The 15278-nt window shown below is 38.7% G+C and overlaps 2 protein-coding genes across 2 annotated transcripts; both read right to left on the bottom strand.

The window, feature by feature from the left end:
• Positions 1–828: 828 nt before the first annotated feature.
• On the bottom strand, positions 829–2994 carry LOC105620601. Its single transcript, XM_012202092.1, has 3 exons — positions 2974–2994; positions 2433–2678; positions 829–1134 (listed from the first exon to the last, which is right to left on the bottom strand). Exons 1-3 carry the CDS (start codon positions 2992–2994, stop codon positions 829–831), a joined length of 573 nt encoding a protein of 190 aa, XP_012057482.1.
• Positions 2995–5639: 2645 nt separating this feature from the next.
• Positions 5640–12397, bottom strand: LOC105620536 (uncharacterized protein YMR317W). The gene is made up of 4 exons (XM_012202026.1): positions 12273–12397; positions 11333–11621; positions 6079–10704; positions 5640–6002 (listed from the first exon to the last, which is right to left on the bottom strand). The coding sequence occupies exons 1-4, from the start codon at positions 12395–12397 to the stop codon at positions 5640–5642; spliced, it is 5403 nt and encodes a 1800-aa protein (XP_012057416.1).
• Between the last annotated feature and the right edge of the window lie 2881 nt (positions 12398–15278).

Raw genomic sequence — 15278 nt, 5'->3', positions numbered from 1 at the left:
TCATAAAAGGAGCCTTTTCACTATATTTTTATGCACTTGACACACTATCGCAGTGCAACAATCTATTATCTGTTTATTATTTCATATCTTTATATAGACTATACATACGAAAAGAGCAACAAATATTGCATTAATAAAACGCCTATATTTTGCACATAAAATTAGTTGTTATAAATTTTATATGTATAATATCTATGTCAAAAAGTCTTGAAGACATCTTTTTAGTCTCAAAGACATCTTAAAAATAATTACTTTGAATTAATTATCTCATAAAGAACTTGCGTTATTTGAATATTTGAATATTAATTTAATTATTTGAATATTGAGCATTAAAAAAAGAGTCAACTGCTGCTACAACTTGATTTCAGTCTTTACTTTGGCGAATGCTATAAAAATTACAAATAATTTTTATAATATATTTTTATAATATATAACACTGTAGAAAATTTGTTTGTTAAAAAATGCGAGAAATACAAATTTAATTTGTTTAAAATTTTACGTGTGCCAAGAAAATATCACGGATAGAAATACAATTTTCTAAACTAAACAGATATATGTTGCGATTTTTTTTTAGCCGCGATAAACGCATAACTTTTGTTCTATCGTTCAAACAAATTTTAATCGGTCACTTTCCTCGTTGAAGTTCTTATCATTAATGATATCTTCAAGATAACAATAGTTTTATTGACAAAAAATTTCAATTATGATCATATCAAAAATTCATTCATTCATTCATTTTTCATTGCATTTTTCAATGCATTTTTCAAAGCATTTTTCAATGTGAATCCCATTTGTATCTTCTACAAGACTAATTTAATTAATTATAAATCATCTCGGTTGTGGATACGTTTGAGACACGGAGGCGAGGGTGGAAGTAGTTAAAATGGCAACTTCGTTTTTTTTTGTGGACGGTACATGCCGTTCTCTTGACATTTCCACGTTTTGCTCTTGCGCCGCATTTATAGATGCAATTACGATGGAATACGGTGGAGGATTCTCGAATTTATCCTCGCTGGATGGGTTGATGGTCGTTAACATCTGAGTAGACCTCGATGTTCCCTGAACAGTCATCACAGATGCGTAAGACGGTGGTAAATCTGGAGAAGAATGCACTGCATATGCTGACGATTCCGCCTGCAAAATACGAACACGGAGACATGAATTTAACTCCTTTTCTTTGGGACATTCCTCTGAGAAGTGCTGCATCTTATATAAAATTATACTTGCTTCGTGTATGATTTATACTAATATATGATTATATATTAATAGATCTGGAAATTTGTTCTTGAATTTGTATCACGAAAATTTACTCTTTAAATTTTTTGGAATGGACTTTTATTCTAAAGAAAGAAGAATAACTTAATTTTCAATCTTTAAGAGTGACATTCATTGTAAATAAATAATTAAAAAGTTTTAGAGAGTAACATATATTATAATATTTTCATATGTGATATTTCAAAAATAAGGGTGAAATTACATGGTATGGAATAGAACACACGTTATCGAAGCGCAACCCATTAACTCTATTCCGCACTTTTCCACCACGGAAGTTCCAGGATGAATATAATTTAAACATTACTAATTTTACGTTAATAATTTGCTTATTAAAATGAAATATAATTTATCAAATTATAAAAAAACAATTATCACTTTTCTATTATTTAATATTTTACAATTAACATTGTATTTACAATCTTATAACAATTTTTTTAACTGCTTTAACGCAATTTTTACTATCATTTTCCGCATCATGTGAACAAGGCAGAAATCACATCTAGTCATTATTTTTTTTCTTAATATCTATATTTATGCACTTATATTTTGTTTCATTTTGTTTCATTCATCTTAACAAACGCGATTCCATCATATCAATTAGCATCAAATTATTTTAACCTTTCAAAATAGTTTATTCAAGAACACGATTTAGGTGATTTTACGGACACAATGACGCATTCTATTTCGCAACATCAAATGCGAAATAGCGTTGATTGGTTGCTTCAATGATGCATTCTCTATTCCGCAGTCCTATTCCGCATCTTGTGATTTCACTATTTCATAGACTTATAAAATAGACGGAGCGTTCATATGAGAGAAGCTGAAGACAACATTGAAAGACAGCTCTATTCCAGACAGTTGTTTCTCTCTTTTACAGAGAGCGGTGGGGGGCCAATCAGCCTGATCGTAAGGTGACAACTCTCGAACATCTATTTTCGTTGCTCTCGGCCACTTCCCAGGTTGCCGCGGCGACCAATCAATTCACCACTAGAAAAGAAGAGAACTACTCCGCAATTTTTTTTTCTCTTTCTATCAAGTCTTCAACTTCTCTCATATGAATGCTCCATCTATCTTATAAGTCTATGGACTTCACCTTAAGATCCCTGAAAGATATTTAAAAATTCAAAATCGATTGTTCGAAAATAATAAATTAGTACCTGTCTGCGATTGGTAGTAATGTCCGAGATAGTCCGAATCGCTGCTCTTTGTTGCTCGATCAGAATTCTCGCGTGAGTTCTTTTCACGGTGTAAACGGTATATCCACAAACCAAGAAGAAAAGTAGCGTCAATATTACCAAAACAACCCACATGTGTTCCCATTGCAGTAATATCGAGGCTATCATTGCTGTTGTCACCCATGCGACCAGGATAGTAGCCAACATGCGGCCGGAGCAATCCGCATCCTGAATAAGTCGCATTATAGATATATGTATAACTTTCGAGTCACGTGGATTTACCCCGTCTAAGACGAAACGCGTGCTTGAGGTGTCTACTTTTACTCCCTCGATAGTAGCGGTTCTGTGCTTTCGTAGCAACGAATAACAATAAGCAGCTTAAACAAAGAGTCCAAGATCTTGACAGCGATCGGCAAACGAACGCTGATAATCACCGCCGATTAGAAGCGTAAAATTATCGTGTCAAATTGTAATGGATAATCGCCGAGCGAATACTAAATTATCAGTAAGGCGGTATACATACCAACAGGATCAGAAAAAACATCTTGATATGAGACAGTCGGAAAGGGAAATTTCTTCCTCGCAGTTAGTTATTAATCTACACGGCTTATCGCAAGTGTATACTACTTATTTACGATGATAATGATCCCGGAGTTGATACACAAAGTGTCGCTTTTCACATCTCATTCGTATCTTCTTAACGTATTGGATGTATTTTTAGAAAACTTGATTATTAAGGCAATATATTAATAATCGGTAATACGATTGGATTTTTGTGTACTGAACCTGTACAGATTTGTAAAGCATCGTATACTGTTCGAAGCAAGGTGTTCATATTGTTTTAAAGCGCACTAACGTTGCGTAACGGATCAGCGATATCTGAACGCAAACGAAAGTATTTAAACTCGTATCAACCCATCGTTTATCCAGACGCTTCTGTTCCGAACTCTTGAATTTGTTCCGTTGGAACAAAACACTAATACATACATGAGTATCAGTGAGAAATCCAACTCAGTCCTTGATGCAACTTCCTGCAAGTTGCATAACACACGCAAATTGCCGTTTGCGAGCGATAAAACTGGAAAATTATTTTAACGGTTAGAATATAGAATATATTCTGATTAGAGTCCTATAATAGAGATTGGCCACAAGTGATTTTATCAAGGTGATTTTATCACTTCAAGAAAAACAGTATACTTCTTTCCTGTCTTTAACTTATACTACCTCATTTTATAACTTAATCCTTAATACACACGATTGGGTCATTCCTGCACACTTTTTTCTTCGAAAAACTAAAAACAAGTAATTAGAGAGAGTTACAATATTTTTTTTAAATACACCTTACAAATATTTTCTAAAGATGTTAAAGTATATGTAAAAATCACTCAATAATTTTTGTATATTTATTAAAGTGATAAAAATTAACCCAGGACATGAATGACTCATCGTGTACTAAGAATCAAAAAATCATTGTGGGTACTAAAAATTAAGATTGTAAAATGAAATATAGTTAGAGTGAGATAGTATATAGGAAAAATTAGAATATACTTTTCTATGTTAGATTCTGTTACAGGATCTCTCTTCAATTGTGGCGAATGTTTGTTAGGATCAGACAGTAAAATCGCGAACGAGATATATATTTGTCACTCGATCGCGTACCTTGTATGTCAGTACATTAAAAACTCGTGATTATTCTTGATTACTCTCGATGCGTTATGACGATCACCCAGTGCATTGTAACGAAGAATGCTTGCGTTTGTTGCAATTGCAGTTCCAAGTAGAATTGAAGCAATTTTAGTCAGTTTCAGCCAGTGTTTCACCAGCGTTAAAAACTGAAAAACAATAAGTTTCTACCTTTACGACGACTTAACGATAACTACGCGATAAGCGAATGCAGATCCCCTCAATGCCGTTCAGCGTGGTTATCATCTAACAATGACGTGTACCATTTTAACACAGATAACGAGATGATATGCGTAAATAGTTTAAATTTTCTAAAGTATGAAAAAATTACCCTCTGCAATAGAACACATTAGATAAGTCGTACACGGAATACACGGAGTGTATATATAAATATATACATATATATATAAATTGACATAATCATGATTACGTTTGTAATATATCAAAGATCATGTCGATGTAAATATTTATAGCAGCAGGTACAATGTAATTTTCGCCATTTGCTATATATTCTATATTGCGATATATTTTACAATCCGAATATCAGTTCAGAGTTGTCCGTATTGGGAAAGACAGTTCGCATATTATTTATGGTAGGTTGCGCGATATCAACGCGATTTTCTTATCTTGTGTTCTCACAAGTACGGTAATGCCCAAAAAGCCAGCTTGGAGTTTACCTTTAAGAATGACAGAACGAACGAGAGATGTTGCTTTTATTCAACGCATCATCCGTTCGACATCAAGTCTTTTTGTTAAGAAAAAAATACATCGAAACATTTTTCACATACAATGTGTGTGTCCTAACAGATTAATCTACGAAATGTACAAAAAAATTCAACGCTCAGTTACATATCACAATTGTTAATCATATTAAAAAAAAAAGATGCGTATAATGTCAATCAGGGTCCAAATAAATTATTGATTCTCGATAAAAGTTTAACATTCGCTGGCGATCGCGTTAAAAATAATTATATTTTTATACTTGTATATAAAAAAAAAGAAGTGTAATAATAATAATGATGATGATGATGATGATGATCATTTGGACCGCGATTAAGATCTTCTCTTTTTGTACCATTTTTCTCTTCTCCGTTCTTCAGTCTGTTATTTTTATGCGTTTAACCACTCCCTAAATATAAAATGATAAGATCTATGTCAATGCCGGGTCCGTTCGACATATATTAATGTGCCGCGAATACGATATCGCGCTAATTTCTTATTTCTAAGTGAAGACGATGAAGATACTAATAGGTAATAACTCTAAACAAAATTGTTTACAAATTTTCTAGAACATGCCAAATACACACGTCCTACCTTCATTGTTCAGAAAAAATGGGCCACGACATCATGTCGCGTTGAGTCGCTCGACTAATAGAGAACGAATCGTTTGAGCAATTATAACGAGAGTCGTTTTCCTCGATTGTACAAAAATTCGTGGATATAAATGTCGAATAGAAGGAACAGGATCGAATTAATGGCATTCGATAGAAGATGATAGGCCCTACTTTAGGGAAGTAATCGCGGATTGAATCGTCCCATGTGAAGTATTATACCGGAAGGATTGTGTCGAACGAAATATAAGAAGGGCCTATCAAGCTTCAACCTTGGTCTCTCCAACGAGCCCGAGAGTTGCCTTTCCTCTCTGTAGAATCCGTACAGAACCGTGCGCGATTGCTCTGCATAAGAATCTATATTGTCCTCTTGCGGCAATATGCCATATCTCATTGTATTCTCCTCAGCAGTGTTTCCGAAATTATCGTCCTCCGTTCGTCGTTCAACGTTTCTTCTTAATGGACTGGCGGGATACGTTTCCACGTGATGTCGACCGTTAAGAATATTCTCGTCGCCACAGGTGCTGAATAAATTCATCTGCGAAGAAAATTCATGATTATAAGCAGCATTATCATATATACATATTAGATATAGAACAGACAAATGTATGTACCTGTAACACGTCGGCTAAGTGAAGACGATGACCTATGCCGTTGATACCCTTAAAATCGGCATTGCCCGAGAAGAGCTCATCAAGGCCCATCCTCTTCAAAGCGGCAGTCGCGTTGACAACGGATCTATGACTGAATTTAGGCACTTGCAACTCGAGACCGTGTCTCAGTATGAGAACCTTGAGAAGCTTGTTCCAGGCTCCATCGCGAAACGCACTTCTGACGAGACGCTGCTCCAGACGATCCAGAGTATCGCCGGGTGCGGTGTGACCCTGTTGACCCGGCAACACGAAGATCGTCGAAACCAATTTGTCGCTACCTCCAAGAGCGATTGCCGTGGCATCGATACTAGGTTCATAGCCGGCTAAGACACCCGATCGCCAAGTCGTAGCTGGGACCGGTACGAGTTTCCTTTGTCTCACAGCCGGCGAAACGGCAAAGTACAACTCGCCGTCCCTACCAACGGAACTTGTCAGACTACTATTACAATCGGTCTGAAATACATTGGCAGAGAGCGCCGCCAAAGGTGATCTGAGCGGCACCGTATTCGTCTTAACGAAATCCTTGATTCTGCCGCCAGTCTGTTTCCTAACCAGCAGATTCGTTCTTCTGCGCACGAGATCGCTAATGGTGGCGAAGTTCACTTCGGTCACGAGACCCTCGTAAAATTGTTGGGCCTGCTCTTTGTAGAAGGGCATAAGTTTCCTGACCTTCATCTTATCAGCGAACAACTCGCGGACGAAGGCAGCGTTCGCGATACCCTGCCCACGAGCTAAACCTACCGCGTCGGTTATGTTTTGGAAGACCAAGTGTGGATTGAACGTAGCCACATCATCCAGACCGAGTACTTCGTTCATCTGATCGGATGTTGGACCGCGAGCACCCAAGAAGATCATCGCCAGTAAGCTGGTCATACCGAACGGCGAGAGTGCCAACGACCTCGCGGTGCTCAGACCCTTATTAGTGGCTACCCAGAAATTGAAGGCCAACTCGTTGCATAGCTTGGCAAAGTTTATAATATCGGTGCTGGTGTGTCTTATGGTAGCGTCTAAGCCGATTGCACTCTGAGACACGTCCAGCGGTAGGAAGGACTGTGTCGAGGATTGTGGTTGTTCTTGCTGATGTGCCGGCGCTTCGATTCCTGGAGAACGAACGTGAGTGCTGTCGTTGGAATTCAAGTCGTTGGAAGATGGTAACGTCTGGGCGTGATTGACTGGTTTCCTCTGCAGCGGCTTCGGCAATTTCGGCGGCTTTGGAAGCTTCGATATGGCTGGCGAAGCCTGTTGTGATATAAGCGTCCACTTGTCCTCCGCGTTTACATCAGCATCAGTCTTCGTGACGTCGGGCTTCTCCGACGGTTTGAAATCAGACTTTGACGTTTGACGGATCGGAACACTAGACGGTGACGTCGACGTTTGCAAACGTATCATATCCGGCTTCGGCGAACTCTCGGAATGTTTCAAAGAGGCAATCTTGTTCTCCGTGTTATTCGAATGCTCGTCGTTCTGTATTGATGCGTTGACCATTGACGTGGTCTGCGTCACATTTTTGTCAATCTGACTTGACGTATTATTGACAGAGTTATCAGGTCGAGAAATATTCCCCTTATTTTCATTTGCATCGTTCGTTGAGTTTTGCGTTATTTTTATTGAGCTATTGGTATACTCTTTAATTGATATAAAAGAAGATTCATTGTTCTTTTTATCCTCTTTATTCTGGATATTATCTTTGTTCTTGTAGCCAGCTGTAGTAACGTGATTTGGATTTTGTGAAAGTGTAGAATCGGTAGAATTTCTATTTGACACAATGGCATCAGACGTAATATTCAAAACAGAGATGTCCGTTGTGACGTCACTGTATGCTTGTGAACTCGACTCGGAACTCGAATCGTTAATAGAGTGAATCACTACAGTCTCCTTCGTTAAAGTATTTGCGAAGGAATCGTTCTTTTCGTTTAATGCTTCTATTTTCGAACTGTTTTTCACGTGTCCTGAGTTTTTGATATCATTCGCAACTTTTACGGATAACTGATTAGATAGTTCGGGACTTAAGTCTGTCCTCACAATAGGTGTTTCAGTCGTTTTTATCTTCTCCTTTATTTCCGTTTTCTTCTGATTGTTATTTGTATTAAGTGTTTTGTTGACGCCTGGCAATCGAATACCAACATCTATCGTTGTCATCGTTGTCATCGTCGTCTGTTCAGGAATTACGCTAACGACTTTCACGGTTGTTGCGTTCTGCTTAATAACAACTTTTGATTCACCATTGACATTTGTGAATTTATTTGTTGGCGATGATAAAGATGTTTTCGTGGAATCGTCTATTCTCTCATTAATGCTTAACAATTTAATTGGTTCTAGAGTATCATTTGATTCTTTGGTCTGCGTTGAAGTATTGTAAATTAATGTACCGTTTTGAATTGGATTCATTAATATCTCTTGCGTCGATTGCGTAACATTTTTTTCCGTTTCAAGTAATTTAGTGACATTTTCGATTTTTTCTTTCTCAATGGTCGATAAATTCGATACATTTGTCGTTGGAAATCCAGCGATAAGGCCACTTGCAATATCGCCAGCTATTTCACCAACGAAATTCGATATGTTATCAGGTAAATCAATCTTTATTGTGGGAGTGCTGGACGGTAGTGGTACGATGCTTATTACTTTGTCAATGGCAGACACTGGATCGCTTAAATTCAAATTAGCGAGAGTGTTGTCGAAATTTTCATTAGTTGTCATAGGCTTATTTGAAGATAGATTTGTGTCGATCGACGCGGTTGTTGATTGCGTTTTAGTTACAGTTTCAGACGCAACTGCGTTAGTATCAATTAAATTCAAAAATGAAGTAGTCGAAGTCTTTTCTGATATAATTCTTTCGGTGATACTTCCAAAAGTCGTAGGACTTTCAGTCTGACTTGCCGGCAAAGAAGCAGCTGTAGCATGAGTCTTCTCGAGCTGAACGAATGAAGATGGTGCTGTTGATTCCAAAACCTCTACATGGATTTGAGTCGATTTAAGTCCAGCTGGCGTTGTAGGTAAATTATTGCTTGTTATTCTATTACTCGTCGTTTCGACTCCAATCGAAGCTATCGATGTCGTCGCTTTAATTCTAGAATCCTCGGAAATGCTGCTCGTGCTTGATTCTCTGTCCACTGTATTGACAGGCCGATAAGTGATGGAATAGTCGAACTTGGTAGTAGTATCTCGCAACGGAATTTCGGTAGTAAAGGTTTCATGAGTTTGCGTATTAATGATAGGTCTGCTATTCTTTTCGTTTACCTCGGACACGTTACGCCTCTGCTCATAATTAATATTCATGATCGGTAGCTTCGGCATTTCGTTCGATGAGGACGAGAGAGGCAGGACGGGTGGTTTCACTTCCGAAACTTGATTTACTACACTTGAGAAGGAATCGATTAACTGCGTGGGTAACGGTTCTATCGGTGCCGAGGATTGAATGTCGGTCGGCAGAGGATTAAAATAAGTCGATGTAACCAGGCTTGATGACTCTTTCGTAACCGTTGAGAAGCCTTCACTGAGATAATGATGCAACGTCGAGACAGTCGGGGCCTTGATTCTCGTAACGGAAGCGAGCGTAGATGGTGAGTGCAGTACGTTAGATGCCTCCTCGGGTTTCGGAGACGCGTGGGAAATCGGCACTAGGGTAGCGAGGGTATTGGTTTGTGGGATTATTATGTCATTGTATGTCCCGTTCGTTTGAGGTTCTTTTGTAACGCTAGATGCGAATGAAGAATCGTCGGATTCCTTTGTATTGTTCTTGCTCAGTATAAGAATGTAACTGATGTTCGAGGGAGAGATCTTGTCGGTCGTCAATTCGCTGGATCCACCGTGCGTTACAGTCTGTTTCGTGGAGGAGAAATGCGTTGATACTCCTGGCGTAGTCATCGAGTAAGTTCCCGAAGTTTTTATTCCTTGACTGACTTTGTTATTCGTAGTCGTTGTTTGCTTCGTCGTGATACTTACGGGATACATGTCTAAATTCATTAGTTGCGGGAACGTCGTTTCTTTAGGTACCTCTGATAGAGTTAATTCAACATATTGTTCCGTTTGACTTTCCTCGGTCTGAGTAGACAGCTGGATCGTCGAACTCGCGGCACTGCTATCAGCTGTAGACGGATCAGTCTGACTTTCCTTAATCCCAGCACTCTCGACCGGAATTACGCTGACTATTTGGAAGACGGGACTTTCGGTAACGGCGGATTGTAACGTGGACAATTTTTGTTCCGTTAGGGTAATAACTGGAACTGGAATCATCGGTTTCTCGGTAACCGCCGTTTGCTGCGAGTGATGATCTTGATAAGGTTTCTCTTGCACGTTATTAGTAAAACCAGCGTACGCATTTGTCTGAACGTCCAACGTCGCAGGTTTTTTTGTCGAATGTTTCGATGTCGATTCAGCTTCTACCTTCTCTGTCAGTTTGTGCGACAATTGACTGGAATCGCTGTTCGGGGGAATCGAGTCTGTCTCACCAGATAGAATTGAAGGCAGAATATTGCTCCATTCAACGTTGGCATGTTCCGGAATCTTCGGTATTGAACCCGTTAAAGTCGGTGGCTTATCGAGTGCGCTCTTTAACACGTTCTGTACCTTTTGTACCACATCCATGACCTGGAAATGCGACATGGAATGTGTTAAATCTGTAAACGAAAAGGTGTGACTATTCCGTTAGTTCCTACCGCTCGTTCTTATTTATTTCGTTTCTATATCTAAATATAATCTAATATTTTTATAAATCTGTACAATCGATCTTATACTTTCTTTTATTAATATTGAATTATCAAAAACAGCGAAACAAGAAATTTGCGCGAAAAATATTTATTTAAAATAAAAATATGTAACGTGATTAGTAAAATAAATTTGAAATCTAAATTCATACAAAAATGCAAACATACGATATTTATACTGATTTGTTATCCTTCGCCTTAAAGTTAATTAATTATTTAAAAACTTTTTTAATTATTTAATTATTACTTTTAATTATTTAATTAATAAAAATGCGAAAGCCCGGATCAACAATAGATTTTTTAAGCCTTAAGTCGGAAAAAATGGACGAATCATAATCAATTATTCTCTTCGCATTCGATTGTAATTGGTCAATTTTTTATGGTTTAAGGCTTAAAACACCTATTGTAGATTCCGATTAATGCAGTCTAGAATAAAAATGTAAGAATAAAAAACAGACCTTATGATACTAGACAAGAGACAAAAGATGCGAAACAAGTGACGGTGAACCGACCTTTTTACCGCCCGTCAGGACATCATCGGCTTTTTGAGGCTCCTGTCTGTCCATCGCGATGTGATCTGTCCCACCTGACGCGATAAGACCTTGAATTTCCTGAGCGGTCATCTGCCGCGTAATCATATCGCCCTTGTCGTCGTAAGTATAAAACTGAAACTTGTCGGGCCGCAAAAGTCCGGCTGGAGAGGCGACCAGTTTGTGACTGGACTGCGTCTCGTTTTTGCCGTTCGGAGAATGATGCGCGCGTCCATCGTGATACTGATGGATAATTGTTGAAGTGGCCATGCTGTAAACGTACGAAGGTACGCCCAGAATATTATCATAGACCCTGCCATTTCGATTAAATTTTAATCTAAAAATTTAAACATAAATTGAACGCGACGTAACATCGAGATGTAATAAACATAAGAGACAGACCGGCAGTCTGTTTATTCGTTCATTCTCACATGGAGATTTTCTCATTTACTTCTCAACGAGCTTGTTTCTTGAATTTAAGTGATCCCGATAAAGAACTACAACAACGATGGTGTATCACAACGAGAAATCTACTGATCAGACTGATAAGAACGAAGGTTCAATGCGAGCACGCAATTTTCCTAATTAACTCGCTCGTTAAGATCAGCAGACCGTCTGACAGCACGGGAACTAAACCACGGTCTCTAATAAGAACAGACCGTATTTTTCATTCATCTTCTCTTCCGCATTCTCCATCCTGTCTTTCCCAGGCGAGGCGCGATTTTTATCTGAATCTACTGTTCGTATTATCTCATACCTTTACATCCACGTTAATGGAATCGTGTTGATTACGTTGATGCATTATTACGCGTTCTAAATCAGCATTTACCGAACAGATTTAACGTAACGATTTATTTCACGTGTACGCGTGCGACGCGCAATTTAACCAAAAATTTAATGGAATCTGTAGCGTGATACTGACCTAGGATCAAACGTATCCGCAGACACGTGCGAATGTTCGTTATGAGCTGGTAAAGCCACACCTAACTGTAGGCTCATCCAAGACACAATTAATGCCGGCAGTAGCCAGCGCAATCGTTGCGACATGATAATTCTTGATTTCTCTGAAAACGGAAGCATAATCCGAGATTGAGAATTGCAGTTATATTCCTGTATAAAGTTCTTGTTTTTTATTTTCTTTAATATTTAGCATCCTTAATACCGAAGTTTTTGGATCGAAAAATGATTTTCAGTCAACTCAAATTAAAAGTAACATAACGTTAATGTTATAATGTCGCACTCAACAATATGAGTGTAATTTAACACATAGCGTTACATAACAGTTCATTAAGTGCGATTATAACATTAATGATATATTTCTTTTAAATAAATCAACAATAAAATTTGGCTACGAGCCAAATTTTAATATATTTGAAATTGTTCAGACATTTCGAGATCCTTTTTGTCAGATCATGTATTATATTCAGTATTTGCAATGTTTGGAAAATTAAACGTAATAAATTAATTTATTATATTGGTTGAATATAATTCTGAACTTATAATTACGCTAACATAATGATGGTCGATTTCTTTTTGTATTAACAATAACAATAATAATTCGTAACAATATAATTCCTTTTTTTTGTAATTTGTTCTATTTTGTTGGTAGTTAGTCTTCATCTATATAATTGTATCTAGCAATTGCAATTTATGATTCATATTCATAATCGGTTGCAAATATTGAGTTAATCGATAAAAGAGCGCAAGCATATATTCTGTCAATTATAATAATGTTACTTTTAATTGATGTTGACTGGATAAATCGTGGAGAGTTTAAAAAAGTGAGTCTAAGAGAAATAAAACGGTTACGCATTACCAAGATCCGTACACGTAAACGAGTTAGCCAAATAACGCGACATGATAGAGTGAGAATTAAAAGAATATGACGAAAGGAAAGAGAGATAGGTCACCGAACCTTCCATTTTTTTGCTGGTTGTTACATATCGGTAACCGGTTTTACATTGCCCAGTTACCTCCAATGCTTCGCATCGATTCAATGCCTAAATCTGAGGGTTGATCTCACAATTAAACACGTTTTGGATTCATGAAGATCTCCATATATCTCAATAATATAATCGCGAGTATTAAAAAAAGACGTCTAATTCTTCTCTCTCTTTCCTTTCTTCTCACATAATCTGTAATCTCAAAACATTCGAAAGACGCGCAAAAGTAGACAGGTTATCGCGCAATTTCTTAAGTTGCACTCACACTTTACAAGCAAAGGTAGACTCCCTGGAAATGTCATTTAATCCCGTCGAGAGGAGACGCGATCCCCGTCAATGACTCCGGTGCAACAACTCGATGATTAGTTGCTCGACACCACAGACGTGACAGTCAGCGAACTCGCGATACTCGGAAAATAAGAGAAAAACGTCGGACGTTTGACGAGTATTTGAGGCGATCCCTCGGTGCTCGATTCCCTCGTGCGAGAACGCGCCAGTCGATCCCTTTTCCCCTTTTCTGCTCCTTCGCGTCTGCCTTCTCTGTCTCACTTCTCTCGTTCCCTTCTTCCCTTCTTCGTTAAGGGATCAAGGACGTTTAGCAGTTAAGACTATTTTGCGGTCGACCTTGCTGTCAGACTCGCCGGTGTAGCGACCTCAGCGATGATTACGGAGCGCGTTCCGTGAAACTCCTCCCTTTTCTTATCCGCAGGGCCCTTTCTCGCGTACTTCGCTCCCTCTTGTAAGTATATCCGCTCCGCTCCGCTCCGCTCCGTGCTCGCGCTTGACACGACTTTGCCGGGCGGTCCTCTTCCTACGGCACTCTCGTCTGCTCCGCTTCTTCTGCCGTCTTGTACCCTGGATAAACACGTACTGCAAGGTAGGATCCTTGGCTGGTACGAGCGCAGCGGAACAAGAAACAGAAGAGATAAGGAGGAGGGGAAGACCGCACTCCTGGAGGGTAAGACAGAGAAAGGATTCGGCCTCTCTCGCCTCTCCTCTCTCGCGAGAGAGACGTCGCCGTCGCGTCCGATGGACGGAGTGAATTACGGAAACAGGTGACCGCGCGATTCACGTACGCAAGCATTTTTTTCTATCGAGCGTAGATCGTCTACGATTCCGAGGATACAATCATTAATTAGAATCGTCTAGAATTTTATCAGTGATCGGATCTTGTTCTCCTCTTCCCGCCCCCCTTTCTTCTGTCGCATTGACTTTCGTCATTCAACATCATTTCTATGAATCTCACCCGAAGATCTCATCAGCAGAGGGAGAGAAAGCCTGCAAATTTTTTTGAAACGACAAACGTATACGCGTAAGCCAGGCCGACGATTCACGTCGATTAACGGTACATCGACCGAATGAGTCGCGTATGTGACGTATGAAATTGAGAAAGAACCGACGAGTCGTGCGAGGATCAAGGAACGTCGCGAAAACGAGGGATTTTGGGGAAATTCATCTCTTGGAAATTAAATTCGCAATCAATTAAATTCGCTGATTTATTCTGATTTATTCTGATATCGAGTCGCGTGAAGCGCGCGAGCGCGAGCGCATCTTTCACGATCGAACCGCGTGCAACTCATTCTTTACGCAACTCATTCATAAGCGAATCAATCGCCGTCCTCGGCGGCGGCTCGGTCAGAATAAATTTCGGACATGTCCCCTTCGACTTTCATCGAGCGAGTGGAAGGAGATCGTTACGATGCTACAATCGCATGCGAAAAAAAATGAAAAATTTTGCTAATATCTATAAATTTAGTTATGCAGAATGTCCCTAAAATTCGACATCACCTATCCTGAACAGGTAGAGCGGACTAAACTGAATCGAAAAATTTAATTCTCTATCATTTTGTAATTTTCGCAATGGTTAATGAAATATTAATTACGAAAAGTTCCTAAATATTGTTCTTCAATAATTTTTTTACTCAAATATTATCAACTTCTGAGAAAATCTGCAAGAGACAAAAATCATTTATTTTCTTCTTATA

The sequence above is a fragment of the Atta cephalotes genome (assembly GCF_000143395.1).
Source record: "Atta cephalotes unplaced genomic scaffold scaffold00027, whole genome shotgun sequence".
In the NCBI taxonomy this organism is placed as follows: Eukaryota; Metazoa; Arthropoda; class Insecta; order Hymenoptera; family Formicidae; genus Atta; species Atta cephalotes.
This window is presented reverse-complemented; position numbering and strand designations above follow the sequence as displayed.